General features: G+C 44.5%; 1 protein-coding gene across 1 annotated transcript in view; it reads left to right on the top strand.

The window, feature by feature from the left end:
- Nucleotides 1-22,225, top strand: part of IMMT (inner membrane mitochondrial protein) — a 946,894-nt gene that overhangs the window by 581,796 nt on the left and 342,873 nt on the right. The window contains exon 11 of the mRNA XM_069632176.1: nt 426-649. Coding sequence (XP_069488277.1) covers nt 426-649 — 224 coding nt within the window. The remainder of the gene's footprint in view (nt 1-425; nt 650-22,225) is intronic.

The following is a 22,225-nucleotide window of genomic DNA, read 5'->3' as shown; positions in this document are numbered from 1 at the left end:
TTTGCTAACTTGCCTTTCAGTTGTCTACCTTTCGAAAATGCATGCCTTGCCCTGAGAGAGAAAAATGTTGCATTTCCTCATGCTAAGTAAAATATAGTGTGCAAGGAATTAATTGAGCTTATGGATAACGTTGGAAATCACATTTCTTACGTAACTTGGGGCACAAGATGTGCTCCAATAATGGTGGCTTATGTCTTTAAATTTCTATTTTCTGTAAAGTGTTTTATGAAGAACTAAGTCCAGAGTCCTGGTGGAAAAGATTTGTAATTTGGGGTGGGGAGATGTGGGGGATATTAGATTTAGGTGGTGTATTAACTTTCTTTTCTTTTTGTTAGATGTGTAAAAAAATGTAACTTCTTGTGTTTGAGACCTTTTGTCAGCATTTAAGAATTGCCAGCTAATAATATATCATTTTGTGTCCTTAGCTTGCGAGTTGAGTACAGATGACTTAAATTCTCTCATCGCCCACGCTCATCGCCGAATCGACCAGCTAAATAAGGAGATGGCTGAACAGCGAGTCAGAGAAAAGCAGCACATTGAAGCAGCCTTGGAAAATCAAAAACTAGAAGATCAGAGAGCACTTGAGACATCTGTGGCAAAAGCTCTTGAGCATTACAGATCAGACCTAAAACTGGAGCAGGACAGAAAGGTACTATTTGAGTGAATAGTGATCAGTGGGAAACATATCCATGTAGAAAGTTCTTGTTTAACGTTGCATAGTAGTGGTTTAGCTAATAAGAAAAGCTAATCTAACCCGCTAAGAGACATAGCCATCCATTTAGCTAAGCTGACATTAAATATTGAACAGTGTTGGAGTCTAATAAACTGCTTGAATATCCATTTATAGAATTATGATTTTCTGTGACCCGTTTTATTTTTCTTTGGTTGTCCGAAAGAAAGTTTTAGATTTGATATCATGAGATCTTCATTAATATTGTTTCCCTTATCGTGATAGGGATCTAACAGCACTCTTTCACTTGGTAATAATAATGCATTTACTTATCCTGGCCCACAGGGGCTTTTTACAAAATCTAAACATCAAACGTTGTGGGCAGCTTGTTAGTCTGATTATCATCAAGCAAGCACTTTGATGGTTAGGATCAACATTTACTGTTTCAAGTACCTTAATGATTGGACTCTTGAGAAAATACTTACCAGATACTCTGATACTCTTGACCTAGGAGAGTCCAGTATCCAACAAACCTAAGATATTTGGCAATGCCTATTTTCAATTTTGGACTCTGGGCCCAAGAACTCAGAGGCACAAACCTTAGTAATCGACGAGTTTCCAGTGGCCACTCGTAGTAATCTACATACAGCGAGTGACGCTGTTATGGCCATTTGTAGAGTGCACGGTTGCCCATGGGCATCATGGCGCTAGAGAGGAAAAAGGCCAACCACAGAGCCACATAACTTAGCCAAGATACCGGCAGCTTAGAACAAATTCGTGTTTCTAGGTTTTCGAAAAGCTACAATATGTGGCAGAAGTTTCAAAAATTGAGGAAGAGTGTTCCACAATTGTGCTGCTGCAATCAAAAAGGCATAGCCACCCACCCGAGTAAGGCGAAAAGGGGGCACACACAGCATACCTACCAGCGCAGGGGGCGGTTAGGAATATAGCACTCAAACTTTGCATGCAGGCACTCTGCTCCCTTATCTAAGGCGTGATGAGCAATGCAGAAGGCCTTAAACTGAATGCGCTGGGCCACTGGGAAACAATGAAGGGTGCGCAAAACGGGATATATGGGACCCATACGGGATGCCCGTTGTCACCCCAGCAACCAGATTCTGGAGACATTGTAATCGGCCTACCAACCCCTTGGGCTGCGCCAACTACAAGGTTTGCAGTAGTCTGGCCTACTCAGAATCATAGCCACCACTACCGGGGGAGCGTAGCCTTGTTGGAATTGGGAGGAGCACCTTTCTTAAGATTTTCAACTAAATATGCCCCATCTGACATACCGCAGAAACCTGGGCAGTCATACCCTAATTTATTTTACCTTGATCGAAGGTACCGGAAGCAAACCCAGCGAAGAGGGCCAAAAGGAGGAAACCCAGAGTGAAGGATCAGGGATGCTTTCTCCCTACGCCAATGCTTCTTCCAGGCAGACTGTCGGAGACATCCTCTTTGTCGCCCCCTCTCCCGACTTATGGATTGCTCACATGGTCTCTCGCCTGTCTCTTCACCGCCCCTTAATGGTGGCACCAGATGAGAAGTACTCTTGGCAGACTTCTCATCCTCTAGGCGCATCATTGTCTATCTGAATGGCACTTTAGTAGCCCAGGGTTCTCAGCCCAACGTCCTCCTCCTTGATGGGCGTCATCCGTCTCATCAATTCCTCCCTTCTCCTGCCACTCCTCTATCTACCACCCCTCTTGCCCCTTCTCCATTACAGACTGGCGTACCACATCCCTGTACCCCACCTCAGAAGTGTTAGGCAAAGTTTGTATGCAGTACCCTACTACAGGTATAGGAAACCCAACCTTTGACTACACAGTTTTGGTAGCGTGTTGAGCAGTCAGGCTCATCTCAAGAGGGGTCAGTGTGAGCTGTAGGGGAGTTGCACAGAGATTCACTGTGTCAAGTATTCAAATAAACACTTACACTTTGTTGCATAAACAATTATTAATTTATCAGTCAGTTAGAATAAGCCTTCCTCAGTAGGGAACAATATAATAGTAACATCAAATGCACTTCAATACTGTACACTCTTAGTTCCTAAATCATTAAAGACCCCTTTGGGATGGCCCACAGATACAACCTACACCCTCAGGTGACTTAAATAGCTAGAGTGCTGGGGACATTAATATCTTACTGTTTGCATTTAGAATACTATTATACGTTGGTAAAAGGAAAAGGTTATTAGAACAAGAGACCACAAATGTTCTTAAGCAGGCAAATACTTTTGGATCCCCACAGCAGAGTCATTCAGTATAACAGGCTAGGCCAAAGTCAATGGGTAAAAAATCTTACATAGGATGAAGCACCTCCGGTAATTTAGTAGAAAAAGTCTTTATACAATGTTTTACAAGTCTTGAAGAAAAGAAGAATCAAATGTAGGCCACAAGCCGTTAGACTTGTGAATGGTAGAAGATGCAAGCAACTCTACAGTAAGGGGTAAATTCTCTCAGACTTTGTACAGTACCTTTGAATTGAAGAAAACGTGCAGCAGATTATTTTTGGTCCTGTGCAGCTCAGCAGCTCTCACGGTTCCTGGGTCTCAGTCGTGGGGACAAGAGGGAGGACTTCTGGGGACTCTTGCAATGGGACAGTCACTGCTCGCAACCGGCAATCTTCAAATCGGTGGCTGTTCAGTGTTTCAGCTCCTCGCGTCTACTACAAATAGTAACACAGCGGTTCCTGGCTGTCGAAATGGATTTTCCTTGCTTTTGGGGTCCCGCACTCTGTTGAAGGGGCTCAGGCTCGGTCAATCCTGCTTCCTGGGAGTCCAGAGGATCTTCCTGGAGCTCTAGGCCAGCTTAAAAGCAACGCACACAATCTGGTGTTCCTCTACCTGGCTATACGGTTTCCAGCAGCAACTCTGTGGAAATTCAACCAGCTCAGAGAACGATGTTCAGGTGGCTTACTTTGGAGTTGATTGGTCACACCAACTCAAGGGCAGAAGTCGTCCTTGCAGGGGCTTCTTTGTCGATACGAATTTGGAGTTTCAGCACAGCAGCAGGGCTTCACCGAGCAAACCAACGGTCCATGAATTCTAGCAGGCGTCCTCAAGTTCTTGTTCGGTTCCTTCGTCCAGTGGTCGACTCTGCCTTCCAAGCCAAAAGCCTCACCTTTTATTCAGTTCTCTCTCATTCATTCCAGCCTAGCTGTCAGTCACCCAGCAGGGTGTTTGCCCTTGCAGGACAGTCAGCTGGCCAATCGCTACAGAGTGCATTTGGGTCTCCTAGGAGACTTAAGTACAGGGAGTTTGGGGCTTCTCTAGACACCCTGGAGCCAGAGGCAGGCTTCACCCATGAATCCCGCAAAAAGGCAAAGCGTACAATGGGACCAAACCTGGTTTGGTGCGCAGAGTAAATCGCAAGAAGGACCTTTCCACAAAGAAATGGCGAAAAAAGACGACCAGGGCCCTTTGGACAAAAATGTCACCCTTGGTTGCTTTACTGCAGCTGCAAACGCAGCCCGCATTAAATGCATACCATGGTAGTTAAAACAAAACCACGACCACCAGCCATTCAGTGGTAACCCCTCCAGCTCCCTATTTCTAAGATGTGTGCTGGGTCTAGAAAGTCAATTTCGATTTACTGAAGGTGCTGTATGACACAATGTAAAAGATAATGCAAATGGAGGTTGTCGGACTCCACAATCAAAAAACACAAAGCTCAGAAATCACATTAAAATACATGAGTGTGGGGAAAAAGGGTCTCACTCTCTCCAGGTGAAAAATAATCAAGTCCTCAAAATCCAGCAAAGTTGCTGGGGGTCTCTAAGGTGCAAGGAATTAGCACATTTCTGAGAATTCTCCCTAATAGGGAGACCTTCAAAGGTGGCAAACAGCTACCCTCAACTCTTGCTCTGCTGTTAAACACTCCTCCGATATCCGTCTCATTCTTGAAGTCCTTGACCTTGGCGTTTTCGCTCTCACCGAGACGTGGTTCATTGCCATCTGTCACTGCTTTTGACACGCTCCTCCCTGAGGGCAACAAGATCCTCTCTAAGCCCAGGCCTAACCGGTCTGGAGGAAGAGTGGCTTTGATCTTCCTTGAATGGGCCCCTGCTACTAGAATTCCAACTTAGACCTACTCTTCCTTCGAAAGCCTTGTATGCAGGCTTTGTCTCTCCAACCCTCTCGTTGACACTCGCCATGATCTACAGGACTGCTGGTCCGGTCTCCCTCTTCTGAGTGGTCTGCCCTCACCTCTTCTCTTCTTGCCTCCACCTCCAAACTTCTCCTCCTCAAAGACTTCAATATTCACCTTGACTCTCCTAATCTGGCCACAGGACTCTTCTGCAGCCTTCCGTAAGCCTTTCCCTCACCATTCATCCCTCCGGTCCGACGCACTCAGCCCGACATAACTTGGAATCTCTCATCTCAGCAGACCTCCCCATCTCCAACTCTCTCACCACACCTCTCTCCTGGTCTGACCATGCTCTCCTGTCCTCTCACTTGCATCTCTAAGGTCCCCCGGCTAAGCTTCTGCCTGCAGTGCCAGTCTCCTCCTGTCATTCGACTGTCAGCTGCAGCTTTTGCCACCACTTAATTTCCCCTCCCATTGCTGCACATACTCACATGGACTCTGCCCTTGCTAATTTTTACCCTTTAATCACCAACACCGTGGGCATCCATGCCACTGTCATGAGGATCTGCATGAAGCCAGCCCCCAAGCTCAATACCTGGTATGACTCTGACCTAGCCCCTCTGAAACTCAAGTTCATCCAATAACACGGCTGAGCTCTTTAAAATCTGCAAGGAACTAGCCAACCCTTCCGCAGTTTCCACATCTCCTCTATCCTCTCAGGCCCTCTGCAATGCATTGGACACACACTTCACTGCAAGAACACAGGACAATCTGAGCACTCACTCTTCCTTTTCCTGCTCTCTCTTCCCACCTATGGCCTCCCATCTTCCCTCTGGCTTTCTCTCCTTCTCTCCCATCCGATGAGGTCACTAGAGTTGCCCGCTCTATGACGGTCTCCTCCAAACAGGTCTCCCCCCTGTTCTTCCAGAACTATTAAGGACACTATCGGCTCCCCTGCCCCTGCGCATGCTGATTTCTGCAACCACTCTCTTGCTACTGGGTCTTTCCTCTTTTCCCTCAAGCACTCTTGTGCACCCCCTCCTGAAAAAACCTTTGGCCGACCCCGTCTTGTCCGGCTAACTACCGCCCCATCTCTATCACTCCCTTCCTGGGGGAAACTCTTGGAGAAGCTGGTCTTCCCCCAACTGACCCAGCACACTGAGCTTGTCGGTTGCCTACATGACCATCAATCTGGATTCCGAGCATCCAGAGGCTCCTGAACACCCGTGAAAAACTGCTCGCATCTCTTGACTCTGTTCTCATTCTACTTCATCTCTCCTCTGCCTTTGATACGGTCAACCACTCCATCCTCATAAAACGGCTCCCCTTGGTATCTCGAAGTGGGCAATGGACTGCGTGACCTCCTTCCTCACTGACCAAGTTATCCTTGGCTCTTTCTCCTCTCCCACCTGTATATTTCGACCTGTGGCGTTCCTCAGGGCTCCAACCTTTCACCTTTCTCCCTGGCTCTTTAACATCCATCTTGCTTCGCTTGCACACCTAATTTCCACTTTCTCCCCCAACACCTAGGGCTTTCTCACAGGCCTGCACTCATGGTACATGTAGTTGACCACTCTTACCAAGTGATCTCTGCCAGGCACTTAACAGCTGCTTGCAACTTACTCCCTAGCACTCCCCTCATTGGAACTCCTAGCACTTCACCCCTCCCCCCCTTCCCTAGTTCCTTCTCTCTGTCTGCACTTGCACCGCTCACAAGGCCTAGTAGGACCGCCTCTTTCTTTCTCTTCATTGCCATATTCCCCTCCCCATGGCCCCTTGGGCGCTTTGAAACACAATTTACTTGATGTATAAGCACCTTACAATAAATGCTATTAAAATGAAACCTGACTGAGTTTCCAAAGAGCAGTAGTTTAAAGCATAACCTTGATTGCATGCATAATGGAAGAGTAATTACAACATTGAAACACTCCTAACACTATACAGAAATTTGAGCAATAGGGTTAGGGAGTTTTACACAAGTTACTGTCTGTGACCAAACTTCAATAAAGCCCATGTTGGATGTACAGGGTTCTCTTGGGTTTGGCCTGAACCAAACAAAGGTTTGGTAGAATGGCTGAGCAGCCAGGCTTAATCTAGGCGGGGAGGAGGGCTGTAGGAAGGTACAAAGAAATCTTCACATACACGTATTCAAGAAAAAACTATAACACTTAGTTAATTAAAAAATGGTCACTTAATATATGCAATATGACAGTTAAGTATTTGCAAGATAAGTACCAATACACAGTAGCACATGTAGAACACAATTGTAAGTTCCTTATGTAATCGACCATAGGTATAGTAACTTCCACCATCTGAAACCTATGTGCAAACTTTCCAACTTATGATAACTTTGAATAACATTTTTCTAACCTGTCTTAGAGTCCAACCCTAGTTTGAGAGTCTCGCAATTTTCAGGGGGGCACTAGGCCACCAGAGGTTGGGAGATGAGGAGTATAGAGAAATACAAGATGGTGTCCAGATAGATTCAGGCACTCCCGTCCCCTGCACACCAATGTGCTGTAAATCGGCCAATATATTGTAACGCAATTAATTCAATTTGTGACAAATTAGTTCACAAAAAACAATTCAGTAGAGCCAATTCTGTGTGCAATTCTTCTTTATATTTCCGAATTAAAATGCACAACGCGTTTCAGAATAAACCGTTCCCTTCATCAAGTTCAGATCAGTGTATGTAGAATACAACAAAATGTATCTTAATAATTTACAGTAAGAACAATCTTGTCATGTTCTTGAATGCGAGAGAATCAAAAACAGTTTTAATGGAACCATTTGCAACTGGTTGGTTCATGCATGCAACTAGTCCTCTGCTAATAATAATGTAGATGTGTACATTACCATATAGTGAACATAATAGTAAGTATAGTATAGGGTGATGAGGGTAGAGCAATTCCAAGTACATCACTGAAAAACGAGCGAGAGAAGAATAGTGAACGTAAAGAGCCCAAACGTAAATCACCTTCCTATTGATTTATCATGCAAGCTCTAAATTACCTGAGTGGGTATGTGAGGATACTCAATCTTGTGCCGGGAGCCGTGTGATATGGGAGAGGGGTTCATGCACCTGGGCGGACCTCTATATTTTAGCCCAAAAAAAGTGAAACAAGACCAATTGGTAAAGAATGTGTTGTGACAGTATATCCCATCGTTAATGTCCTAGAAAGGCTAATATGTACCCAAGCAATATATTTAATGAAGATGAGTAAGTAGAGAGACACCCCCAGGTCATCAGAGGTTTTCGGACACTGTAAGCTTGATTGGACAATAGCGGTAGAAAGTGCTGGCGTGAGCTGAAATGAAAGTAATGGCTAATTTTTTTATTTTTTATTTGTATTTGGTTCATTTACAAAAATAGAAAACTTTGTAGAACCTTTACAAAACCAGCATATCTAAAATCACAATAAAATATTCAAGTATAGGTATTATAATAATTTCCAACATCATGTACATATATACTTAGACGCAACATACACATTTTCGAGCACTAGATTTACATTAATGATTAAAATTTATCAACTCCTTTTCAATGTGTCTACATAGGCTTACCAATTCATATATTAAAGGTTTATGTGTGCCTTGCATCATGCGTGCCCACAAAAATTGCATGCAATCTTCGTATTCCATATTCACAAATTTATGGAGTCTCTTGGTTCTTATAGATTTGAAGTGTGGACATTCAAGGATAAGATGTTTCATTGTCTCATTCAATGGCTAATGTAAATAGATGGCTAAGATCAAATGGAAATAGTCTGATGGTCTAACTGCCATGAGTGAAGCTAGCGGGTAAGTAGAAAGAAATCGAGAGCACTTACAGTCTATGCCCGCAAAGCGGTGAAGTCTGTGCTGCCTAGGAGATCAGCACGAGAATAGCGGTCGGGTCGTGCATACGGCATAAGTTGTCAGAGTAACTATGGAAACCCAGTGGATAGATAGAACATTAGCGAGGTTGTGGTATAGAAAAAGGACTGAAAAGTCTTGCGCAAAGTAGACAGATTTGTAAATGATACGGTCAAAAGAGCCAAGGAGTAGTGTATGGAAATATGAACTAGACAAAATGCAGAAACCACTGCGTTCAAGGGTGGAATAAGGTAAACCAATTACATGTGTTGCAAATGGTTCTTGAAGTGCAAATTAGATACAAAAACGTATTTAGCCAACTAGACGATTTACATTTTGTAGTAGTGGTTAATGATAAGCGAGGAACCTTGAGAACCATGCAAACAAAAGTTCTTGCAAGATATGTTATATGGGATATCACTTGTGGATTATTACATACATTGGAAAATGTGAAATTGGCACAAAATGACACTAGTGTATATAGAACCACGCATTCGGTATACATTGGGAAGATGAAAAGTAATACAATAATGTAAGAAAAAAACAAACGGTGGTAATAATGCAGTTATAGAATAAAAACACAGGTTATCTGGTCCAGTGGAATCAAAGAATATTAACAATAACCAGTGTTGAAAATAAAAGACAAAGCTTGATATGTCATAGGAAGCATTGTAGGTTGAACTCCTCATTCATACTTCTTGGATGAACTGTGTTCAGCAAATGTATCCAGTGCATTTCTCTTTGTGCACGTTTTGGTGGATTTATTGCCCCTTCTGAAAGGGGTATGTACCTCTTTGAGTATGATAAATCTGATCTGGGATAAATTGTCTGTGATTGATCTTTAACATGTCTTGCCACTGGTGCTTTGGTATTTTTAGTTCTTATGCTAGATTTGTGTTCCAGCCATATTTCTCTGGCTGATCTATTGGTTTGTCCAATGTATAATAATCCAAATGGGTATTTTATCACATAAATGACAGTTTAGCGCTTTGAAATTGTGTATAGGTGATTTATAAACATTACCATTACTGTACTCTTGCAAGTAGCAAAATCTTTAAGAGTATCTTCTGGCCAGTGTGTGGGGGTTGGAATGAGTTCCTTTTGATCACATGGCTACAGTTGCTACACGGTAGGCATGCAAATGTGCCTTTCTTCTGTGTGGATGGTTCCTTTGTTTGTTTGGAAGACTTCTCAGCTTTGATCAGTCTGTCTCTGAGGTTTCTACCCCTCTTATAAACCATCATGGGTGGTTTGGGGAAGAGCTTTTGAAGAAGGGGAGTTTCCCATTGTTATTTTTCTAAAGTGCAAACTCTGTCTGGAGAATTCCAACATGTAGAGTGGAGGTAGTCCTTGGTCTTGGGTATTGGATGATCAGTATAGGCAGGATACAGTGTTCAAGGTTCAAAGGTGGCAGAGTTCAACAGGATCTGTTAGGGAGAATTCTCAGAAATGTGCTAATTCCCTTCTACCTTAGACTCCCAGCTCTTTTCCTGGAGAGTGTCCTTTTTTCCCCACTCATGTATTTTTCTGTGATTTGAACTCTTTCTTTTGGTTTTAGAGTCTGCCAATCTCCATAGGCATCATCTTTTTACATTGTGACACACACTACCTTCAGTGCAGTGGCACAGGGAAGTCTGAGTTCCCAAAGGTTTAAATACCTTCTCAAGGTCCGATTACTGTTTGCAAGAGCAGTGAAGTTACATTGACTTTACCTACATTTTGTAACTTTCTAGACCCAGCACACACTATCTTACAATAGGGTGTTGGAGGGGTTACTTAGTATGCCCTTTGTCTAGTTTATCATGTAAAATGTTTGTTGCCCTTTCTACAGTTAATGGCTGGTGGCAGTGGTTTACTTTTTCCTACCATTGAGGATTTCTACCGCGGGCTGCAATTGCAGCTGCAGTAAAGCACCCATGGGCGCCCATTTTGTCAAAATGGCCCTAATCTTTTTTCGCCATTTCTTGTTGGGAAGGTCTTTCTTGAAATTTACTCTGCGCACCAAACCAGGTTTGGTCCCTTTGTTTGTTTTGTCTCTGGCGGGATTCACTGGTGAAGCACGCCTCTGGCTCTAGCGTGTCTGGCAGCGCAGGATGCAAGGGAGGTTCCTTGGTTAAAGGAATGCACCCAAAGGTGATTGGCTTGCTGGATATCCTTGGAAGACAGCCACCCTTCTGTGTGATTGACAGCTAGGCTGCGAATGAATGGGAGAAACCTGCATAAAAGGCAAGCTCTTTTGCTTGGAAGGCAGAGTCGACCACTGGACGAAGGAATCCGAAGAAGAACTTGGAAGAGACGTCTGCTGCAACTTCTGTACCGTTGGTTTGCCCGGTGAAGCCCTGCTGCAGTGCTTAAGCTCCGAATTTGCCTCAACTAGAGAAGCCCTGCAAAGGACGACTTCTCTCTTTTGGGTTGGTGGGACCAATCGACCCCAAGATGAACTCATCTCGGAATATTGAAGTTGGCTGCACTTCCATTGCTGCTGTAGGAACCGATTGCCAGGGAGAAAAACACCAGAATAGAGTGTGTCGTCTTTAAGTCAGGCCCGAGCTCCAGGAAGATCCTCCAGACTCCCATGAAGCAGGACTGACCAGGCCTGAGCCACCTGAAGAGCAGTAGCAAGTAAAGCCTACCAAGTGTCCAAAAGACCACGGTGGTGCTATTTGCGAGAAGCTGAAACCGCGAAGTGCCGCTGATCTGAAGTTTGCCCATTGCTGCCGCCGACCTTCAATTTGTAGTGCAGGAGTCCCCAGACGTCCTCCCTCTTGTCCCCATGACTGAGGCCCAGGAACAACAGGATCTGCAGACCTTCACAGGAGCCAGCTTGAACCAATTTCTTCAGACGTAAGGTACTGTAAAACTAAAGGGTACCTACCTCTTGTTGTGTAGCCTTGCTAGCTCTCATTTGAGACTTGTTTTGGTTGCTTTGCAGAGTTGCTTGCAGCGTTACCCCTCACAAGCCTCCCAGCTTGTGCCCCAACAGTGATATCATTTTCTACAAACACTTCTAAAACATTGTGCAAGACTTTTTACTTCCCTTCAAGAAGTCTTCAGCTCCACTAGACTTTGTTCAATTGACATTGGCTGTCCTGGCTCCCTGAAAGACTCTTCTATCCTCTGACTTTGTGCTTTAACTATCCCTCAACAAAATTCACACACTCTAGAACTTGTGTAGCTGGGAAAGCGTTTGTAAGTATATTATTGTGCTACATATATTTCTCCCTTCTGAAGAAGGCTTACTCAAACTGACGGTTAAATAATTGTTCAATCAGGAAGCCTTGAGTTTATTTGGATAATTGTCACTGTGCAACTCTGTTACAACCTTAAAACTCACATTGACCCCTCTTGAAATAGGCCTGGCTGCTCAGTCACTCTAACAACTTGTGTAGTACATGCTTGTACCAAAGGTTGGGTTAACTATTGCCAAGAGGACAAGGCTGGTGCCGTCTCCCACAGGGTACTGCATACAATCTTGCCGAACGGGGATCTCTTCTGGGTTTGCACATAGGTAAAGTTAGGTTTGTCAAGTAAGTCTAGGGGTTTCATTGAGGGATTTCCTCAAGGGCCAGTTTCCTAAGCCAGAAAAGAGTACAATGGGTTGTCCACCTCAATATATCTCTGTGACCCGTGGTGGGGTGTGCGATACAGCCATCTTCATCCCCCAGGAATACAGGATCGGCAAGCAAAGCTCCAAGTAAGTCTTACAGGGAGCAGGACAGTACCTTAAAATGAAGATGCTGTTGCTGCAGGACGGTTCTAGCGTTGAGGCGACAGCAGACATGGTCGCAGGTTTCTTTGTCTTGTCGACAGAAGGGGACTTTGGAGGATCTGGTGACGGCTCTCGTGCAGACGCACGCTTAGGTCTGTTCTGTTTTGTTGGTGCCTTTTACAGGCTCGGTTGAAGGACGGTTGTCATAACAGTAGACTTCTCCTTTTCCCAGTCCTCCTCTCGTGTGAGAGGTCTATGGGAAGCAGAATTGAGCCTCTCCAGGTCAGGAAAAATGCCCACAAAGTTTAAAGCGAATTAGTTCTTTGGGTGACATGGCACAGGACCCGGGCATTGGTGAATTGCAGGCCGTTAAGATTGCAGCTCTTCCATGGAGGGTGCAAAATGCAGTTCGTCTTGTGACAGGTTTGGCCTACCAGTCCAGCGTAAGTAGTCTCGTTCGGATCTTGCCTGTTGTTCAGAAGTGGAGGTCTGGACAGCAGCAGTTACTCAGCGGACTCTGGCGGTCACTGGACGTGGCTGGCATCTTCTTCCTTCAGGCTTCTTCTTTGGATTCTTCGGTTCCAGTGGTTGACTCAGATTTTCTGCTCCATGAATTTTATGCAGAAACACTGGCTGAGCCCACGAATCAACATTCATAACTTGGGGATGGCTATCAATGGGAACAGCCAGCCTCCCTACCAGAACTTGTTTGTCAGACACACTGCAGGACAAAGGACTGGGGGCTGTTTCGTTTGACCCTACCCACATCCTGTCCTACCAGTCATTAAAAGACCCTTCACAGGCTTTCCAAGCGAAGCCCGGTGGAAAAAAAGGAATTAGAGGGACCTTTGATACTGTTGATCACAAGAAGCTATGGGAGAAACCTGAGAAATTGGGTTTGGATAGGGGTCTAGGCACTTTACATTTTCTTAAAGAATTCTATTCTGATACCTCAGTCTTGAGTATTGACAGCGAAAGTATCCAGACTAATCGCAGTTTAAAGCAGGGTTGCTGTCTGACTCCAATATGATCTCATCTCTATGTACCCGACCTGGTGGAGAAAATGAACAGATGCTGCAACTTTCTGGCACTTGTAGATATGCAACACGTGGCATGCATGACGAAGTTATGCATTCAATACTATTATCGATCAACCACCACTGGGTTTGCATCATAGTTTGAATGCCTTGAACAAATATTCGGTGGAAAATGGTTTAACCATTAACTTCAAAGAGACTAAAGTTATGGTCATACACTCCAATAAAAGAGTCCGCTAATTATGTATGTAAAATTGAAGAGGAAACTTGGAGGTAGCGGATACTGAACTTAATTCCCATCTTTGACTCTGTGAACTGCTCTAGACTGGTGAAGGTGATTATAAGTTAAACCTTAAAATAAAAATGAATGTCTTTAGGAATTTTGTTATCATAAAGGCAGTCACTCTACTGAAGGTTTGTTAAAGACCTTTAAAGCCAGCATAGCGCCTTGAGTGCTGTATGGATTAGAGATTTTTACTAACAGGGAAACCACTTGGATTAAGCTCCTTGAAGGCAAACCTTGGCGCTCAGCTTTAGGAGTTCCCAAATCTACCACCATTGAGGTGATTAACATTGAATTGGGATTCATATCTCTGTACTCAGAAAATAGTGGCCTCATCTACTTAAAAATCTTGGAAGGCGAAGGAGAATTGTGACACAAGGCTGTTTAATTGTGCAGGTCTATTAGAAACTGACACTATTCCATGGGCTCTGAAGGAGTGGATGAAGGGCATCCTACATGTATATAATGATATGGTTTACGATCTAGTTTTGCCCATCATTGTGGCGGTGACAAGTAAAGAAATAAAAATGGAAAGCTTGTATATGGAACAGGAATTATTATACAATGATGAAAAATAGTTATGCCACGTATATATGCCAGAGCTTTCCTGTCCATGCACCTTTCAGCTATATTGAAACAAGTAACTGAAAGGTTAGAAGATTGATTATGCAGCTTTGTCTTGGTCTCCTCCCTATTTTATCTAGGTTATACCGTACTCGGAGCGAGTTTTGCAAGATTACGATTGAGACGCCAAGACATCTACTGACTGACTGCAGTGAGCTTATACATTTTTACTTAAAGGGCTACATTAAAATCTGCCACAATTTGGATAATATTTTGTCTGATAAAATATGGGCTTTACCTTTCTCTGGAAACAGCACTGTTTCACATTTTACTATGTATCGAATTAACCAAAACCCTATAAATAAAATATTAAGTAAAAAAAGTATCAAGGAACTGTGACTGAGCTGAGCACTACAGTTTAGACTTAGGAGAATGTTTGGGTGCAAAAGTGTTAAGCACACACTGAGCACTCTTAATTCAAGTCGGCAGAATTTATAAAAATAAGAAATATTAAGCCTTGACCAAACTTATCACAGGAAAGCAAAGCTACCAAACATACCAGATTAACATATGTGCTTTCCGCCATAGGCTCTTGATAAAGGGCACCAACACTACTTTTTAATCAGTTACAATAGATTCATTAATAACACTAGAAAGCTGTCAATTTAGTGAAGTTAAGTAAAAAACACTGTTGGAATCCAGTGATCTGAATTATAGTAAGGTGCAGCCTTCAACTAGTTTGGCGTTATTACAAGTCTGAGGGTGTGGGGGAAAAGTGGCAGTAAATCAGTTCAGTTACCGCCATTTTACAGCACGCCAAATTATGCAAGTCATTTATAATGCGCCTGTACATAAGTGTTTGTAGGTGCAACAAGACAAGGGAGGGAGGACAAGACAAACGATCTTACAAGGCCTTGTGTCATTCAGGACGTGCTAGAAGTACAAGTGGAAAGGGAGGGTTGGGGGGAGTGCAAAGGAGAGGGTAGGGGAAAAAGGAGCAGGAATTTTGAATCATTTTTGGTAGATTAACCGTGCAGTAAATACGCCGATTTTCAGAGGAACTCTGGTGGCTTCACCTCCAGCTTGTTGCTGGATGTAAATCCTCCACTTTGCATCCAAAAATCAGTAGATTTACTGTGCGTTAATTCTGCCAGCGGTAAATCCAACAAAAATCCCCATAGAGAATTACCACCATTATAATCCTGTGGTAACTCCATGGGACCAGGTTGTGGTAACAGTAATTGAATTGTAATTGAGTTGGCGGTATTTCGGTGGATTTACTGCCAAACTCGTCATGAGGCCCATTTGTTAGGCAGAAACCTGTGCAGTTCCCTCTGGGACCACTGCAAAAGATTTAAGACTACAGGTGTTTGGCAGTAAACCCACTTGGTAGCAGTCTGTACCATACAGATTCACTTTGTAGCTGTGGCTGAGCAGTCCGCTTTCCCTCAAGAAGAGTTGGGCAGTATACAGAGTATTCACAATAGGTCAAAAGAACATAGTAGAACAAGTAAACACTGACCAGGGCTTGGTGTAAAAGAGATATCATTATTTATTTAAAACCACATCTAGAAAAACACACAGGCACTAATAGTAAGCAATTCAAAACACGGTCACTAAAAAATATACACTCCCTTAGAAGAATATTAGACAAGTCTTAAGTAAAGCCCACTTATTTTCAGACAGCGGTGAGCGCTTAACGTAGATGGCACTCCAATAATTCGTTTTAAAAGGAGAGAAAAGCAGAGAATAAATTGAAACAGATCCCAACACTTTTTCACGAACACAACAAGAGAGGAAGGCAAAGTAACACTGAGTTTAGAGTCAGTAGGCCGAATACACTTTAAGGGGATCAAAACGAAATGTGTCCAAGGTCACACGGTTGCAGTGCACAAGAGTCTTGTAAAGGTTCAAAAAGAGTTGGACCAAAAGAAAGGGACCAATTAGAGGGTCAAGGCGGCCAGCCCAGTCCAGAATGTTAAGGGGTTATTATTGCTTTGTAGCAATCTTTAGGAAGGGAGGCCTGGCGGACACAGTACCTTAAAGTGGTGAGAATACTCCAGCGGGGGCAGTTGTTCCTGGCAGCGGATGCAAGTCAGTGGTTCGTCCGGGGGAAGAGAGGATCTTGTCGGGGAGGAAGACCGGAGTCTGTTGCACTGCCAGGGAAGAAACCGGCCGCAGAGTTCAGGTAAAAGGAGCGGTCCTTTTATTCGTGGTCCAGTGGTAAGTGGCTATCCAGTTGCCGGGGTGCTTGGCATGGGCAATTCGACCACATGCAGGTCTGGGGTGCGAAGAGAAGAAGGTAAACTGGTTGTGCCCACCAGTCGGGGGAAGAAGCCTCTCCAGCCGAGAGATCTTCTCTGTCGCTGGGAAGTGGTGAGTCTGTTCCGCAGGGCTCCACCGGTGGTGGTGTCGTCGTGGTAGGTCGGCTCAGCTTCTCCCTCTTTGTATTCTCAGGTCCTGTGGCGACTTCTGAAGTTCCAGTCCCCAAAGCCCTGCTTTTATGCAGCACACCCCCATTCACTCAGCCTAGCTGTCAATCAAACATGCTAAGTGGTGAGCCGGCCGGCTCACCACTTGGGCCAATCACACAAGAGTGCGACTTGAGTTACCAAGGTAACTCAGTCCAGGGTGCCTAAACCCCCTCCCATACCCCCTGTGGTACCCAGACAGAGTGGCACCACTTTTGGAGGCTTTTGTGGAGAAGCCTGCCAAAAAGTGGAACAAAGGGCTCGACTTGGGTTGGAGTCACAGAAGAGAACACAAACGCCATTTTAAAATTGAGTCCTGGCAAAAAATACCAACCGGCGAATTAATATTAAATAAATAAACCGACGGTATGTTCGAGGCTATGAGAATTAAATAATTAAAGTTGGTAGCCTCGAACAATGGGAAAATCCCATAGGAATATATTCGCGGTCGAATATAAAAATTAGTATCCACTGCCACAAGCCAAAACTCGATCAGGGGGGGACGGAGACGTGCCCCCTCGACTAACAGACCCCGGGGCAATCAAATTGCCCCTACCAGTTCGTCCACAATATGATGGTTTGTACTTGTTTCTGTTAATAATTTGGGACTAGTAAAGCCAATGGTGACTTTACATGCCCTGGGAGAGGGTAGTCAGTCCCAGGGTATGGAGTCTATGGTGGGGTGTCACTATGACACCCCTGTGTTACTGCACGGAATGTGCTGTGTAACACACATAATAAAAACACTTGAGACCCTATGGAGTAAAGGACCCCATAGCCCATAAAACACATTAGCAGTCAAAGGAACACCATAGATCATGTCCAAGAGTGGGAGGAAAAAGAGTCTCACTCTTGGCAGAAGAAAAAAAAACTCCAGAAATCCAGCAAAGCTGCTAGGGGTCTCAGTAGGTTAGGAAATTCAGCCTAAAGAGAATTCTCCCTAACACCATTATACTATAATCCTTCCCTACTAAAGGACATGTGGTCAAGTGCCCTAAATGTCACAACTCCTAAAGTTAGCCCTTTGTAGGGAGTTGGGAGTCTTTCAAGATGGCAGAACCAGTGTTGGGAAAGCCAACACATAGGTGTATGTGTTCCAAGCAGTGAAGAACAAAGCAAGAGAAGTTCTTAAAGTGGTTGGCTTGAGTGAAGTCCCCCTAAGGGAATCCAGGGAGGTTTCTGTGGGGTGTCCTTGGTTAGAACTCCACCAATCCGAACCATTCATGGGAGAGGTAGAGTTAGGAGTTGCGCCCACTGAACCCCATGGAAGGGGAAGCGGTAGAAATCTGTATGTAAACTTGCCCCGTACACACGTACTACATCAGAAACTACCTCTGAGGCTTCTATATACAGCATCCCACCCGCTTTGGGCTTTGTGTGTGTTTGAAGGGGTGCAGGGGTCACTTAGGGTGCTGGGATTTGGATCTGGCTAGTCGGCGGTTAGTTACTATGACTGGGTAACTTGACGACCCTGGCATGGCGAGAAAGCAACCACCAAGATGCTGACAACCTTGGGAGACACCCCCCAGAACTCTCTACAGGCAATGAACACCACGGTCAGGCAGATGAAGATGGCACACATAGTGGAGTCAAAGAAATGGGTCCTGAAAGGCCCCTTTTTTGTTCTGGAGAAGTGCAGGGGGAGGCCTCTTGTTTTAATATTTGAGGGTCTGTGGAGTCTCGCGTCTGAACTCGGGTGGGCGACCGGTGCAGCAAGGAAGCTCTGGCGGGAGCTTGTCAGTCCACAGTATGGTCCCAAGACACTTTGATATTTTCCAAGGGTAGGATCCTCGAGCAGAGGTGGAGACTGGTTGTTCCCACTGGTCTAGGAGTTGAAGCACAGAAAAAAACCTTCAGGAGATCAGACAAATGAGCAGGGACTGTTTGGCTGTAGTGACTATCCATGGGTATTCAGCAAGATATTCTGCTTTGAAAGGGCCTTGGTTCCAATGACTACCTCCGGACAAGATTGGCTCCTTTCAATGTCACATATCGCAAGCAGCAAAGATATTTGATCTCCTACCAGAGGAGCAGAAAAGAGGGATTCCTTTATCAAAGGCGAAAATCAGCCAGAAGGTCCTGTGATGAATCCAATGGAGCCATAACGAATTCCCCGGCTGTGATATCCTCCCATGTAGCCAGCGGACGGCAGCTGCTACCTGATCCCATCCCTGGGGTAGTCTGCTTTGGTGGAGGATCACATAAGAAGAGACGACTACTGGGGAGTAGAGATGTAACGGTATAACGGTATACCGTTAAAGATACCGTGAACAAATTAATTGAACAATAATAACCGTCACATTGTTTATACCATTATACCGTTCATACCATAAAGTGTGCTTTTCAGTCTGATTTGGAAAGGCTGCAGTAAGAAAGTGCTGCACAGTCTTGGTCTTGCACTGTTGGATGTGCCGTCAGCCAAGTAGTTTCAGTTGGAGCAGTTTTTAATGCCATTCCATAAACCACACGTGCCTGTTAGCAATAGGAAGAATAGATACAGTGCCAAGAAGGAAAAGGATCTACTTTGGGTTGGCGGCTTTGGGGTTTATATATTTATAATGGATAATGTTCTCTAAACATATGGCAATCGGGTATTTCTCAGGTTCTATCATTGAATTTACATATAATAAGTCACACTGCGAAATTCACTCAACTCTGTGGGTATTCTCTGCTGCCATACCAAAGGGTAACATGTCCGTGATTACTGAACACCTTTTGGCCCGCAAGTAAACTAAAGGCTGTAACGTAAAGAGTGTGTGTGTGTGTGTGTGTGTGTATATGCGCACAAGCGTATACTACCATCAGCCTCCATTGATCGGTGGCATGCAGGTTATCAAGATGGCAACATGTTCATCTTCACCAGTAGCCAGTGGGGGAGCATAAAGCCTAAATGACCACTTAAGAAAAGCTATTCAGTTTGCATTGCCAGTTGCAGCAGGCCCCCCCCCCCTCCTCCTCTCCACACGTGTTTGGTGGAAGCAAGACATTTCAGTGGAAAGTATGTTGAAAAGCCCAATTCTGGCCCTACGTGCCTGTTTTTTTTTTTTTGTGGTGATAAATCTGTCAATTTATGACCTATTAGAAAATATTTGTTAAGATTAGTTAACTCCACCTGCTATACCGCGATAACCATGATATACCGTCAATTGGCAAGAAGGTGCTCGTACCGTCATAAAACTAATACCGTGACACCCCTACTGGGGAGATGTCATGACTTCATTGGACGTGACGCAGTATCTTCCCCTTTCCCATGAAGAAGACCCTCTAATACCCACAACCCTCATGGCATTCTGCCTATTGCTTGTTGCCCCTTGTAGAGGAAGTAAAGAAACCTCTTCATTTTTTTTCTGGCTGTCAGGCAGAATCCTGTGCAGTGCCCTTAGGGACCACTACACACAATTAAGACTACAAGTGGTAATAGAAGTTCACCTTTGGTACAAGCCTGTACTACACTGTTAAAGTGATAGCAGTAGCAGAGCAGCCAGACTTATCTCAAGAGTAAATGAGCAGTAGCAGAGATTACACAAAGGACCACAATTTCTGTGACTCAAGCAAACACTGACTCAAGGTTTCAGGTAAAAAATAGAAGTAAATTTATTTTTAAACCATCTGTTAGAAAACACTTCACTTCTATAAATTCGAAACCACATGTAAAATACACTACACACAATCAATTCCACTTATTTCAGTAAATTCAAGTTAAGTACATTAGGACTTGACAGACTGGTGTTGCGATACTAACGTGTACCCGCGGATAGAAATGCTCACAAAGTTAAAACACACTTTGTACTTTAGAATTTCAAACAAAGGAAAAGTGGATCAAAATCAAAGGCAAAACTTTTTCAAGGCAAGGAGACTCGAGGACTTATTCAAAGATACAGATTAAAGTCAATGGAGCAGATGCTCAGTTGCCGAGGATCACACGTTAAAAAGTTCGAGATTCGAGATGCCAAGAGTTCGTAAAGATTGTCAAATGGAAGGAAAAGTTATAAGAAGGAGGGAAGAAAGAACAAATCTTTGTGGAGGAAAAGGGTTCACCCCGATTCCGGCTGGTCAGACAGAGAGAATGACCAATTGTGCACAGTACCTCATTCTGTTGGGGGGGGGGGGGGGGGGGAAGCTGGTGCCACGGCAGTTGTTCCTGGTAGTTCCTGCAGACTCACGGTTCCTGCGGCTTCAGTCATGGGGACAAGGACGACGTCTGTACCGATCTGCACTACCCAGGGATGAGGCCAGCAGCAGCGAAAAAGGCAACGATGAATAAAAGGTGCTCTCCTTTAAATCAGGAGAGGGCTCTTCTGATGGCTATCCGGTCCACTACAGCACAGCAATGATTTCGACCCAGGAGAGGATTCTCTGACTGAAGAAAAGACGCGCTGGTTGTTCCCACCAGGCTCAAGGGAAGAAGACTTCAGACTGGATCTTCTCTGGTCGTTGAAGGCGGTAGATAGCTCAGGACTGCAGCATGGCTTCACCAGGACTCGGGGTTGCAGCAGCCGTCGTTTTCTCCGCTTCTCTTTGGTTCCTTGCAGTTCCAGTGTCGACTCTAGCCCAGGAGTCCTGCCTTTTATGCCTAAATCCCCTATTCACTCAACCTGGCTGTCAATCACTCAGCAGGGGGGTTGTCCAGCCCGGACACCCACCTCGGCCAATCAACACAAAGTGTGACTTGGGTCTCCAAGGAGACCCTGTGCAGGGGGTGACTACATCCCTCCTTCACATTCAGCCCACCTAGACACCCAGACGCCAAAGGAGGGCTTCTGGTTAGAAGCCCGCCAAAGGTCGTCGAACAAAGGAGGCAAACCTGGTTTGCCGCGCAAAGAAAGACCGAAGAAGGATGTTAACAAAAAGAAATGGCGATTAAACCCAACCGGAGCCGAAATAAATAGTATTTGGGCTAGCGGGTTTAAAGTTCGAGGCTACTAAAATAGCCTAAAACAATACCACGTTATATAATATAATCGCGGTAGGAAAATTAGGGTAGGTACCACTGCCACCAGCCAAGTCTTAATGTTAAGGGAGAAAACAAGGCTCCATGAGGTACAGATAAAAAGGGCTACAAATTAACCCTTTCCAATACTCCATGTAAGATGGGGTGTACTGGATCTGTGGTTAAAAGACTATGTAAAGTTAATGGCAACTTAACCCTTTTCTGGGGGACAGTAGTCAGCCCCAGAAATGGAGTTGGTGGGAAGTCTAAAAGACAACTCTGTGTCACTGCACTGATGGTGCTGTGTAACACACAAGAGTGGGGCTACTGAAGTGGTGTACTCCAGAGTCCACAATCACAAAAACAGATGAAATACACATGGCAAACCACAGGCAAGAGTGGGGGAAAAGTTCACACTCTTACCAAGTTGAAAAAATAAACTTCAGAAATCCAGCAAAGCTGCTGAGGGACTCACTTGGTAAGGGAAATTAGCCATAGGAGAATTCTCCCTAACACTGGCCAAATACCCAACTGAAACACACAGAGGCATGATAATACCTTTTTTTTCTAAAGTACCTTTGTGTAAAATCGATGAGCACTATTCACATATCATGTATC

The sequence above is a fragment of the Ambystoma mexicanum genome, chromosome 6q (genome assembly GCF_040938575.1).
Source record: "Ambystoma mexicanum isolate Mex_15411 chromosome 6q, UKY_AmexF1_1, whole genome shotgun sequence".
NCBI lineage: Eukaryota > Metazoa > Chordata > Amphibia > Caudata > Ambystomatidae > Ambystoma > Ambystoma mexicanum.
This window is presented reverse-complemented; position numbering and strand designations above follow the sequence as displayed.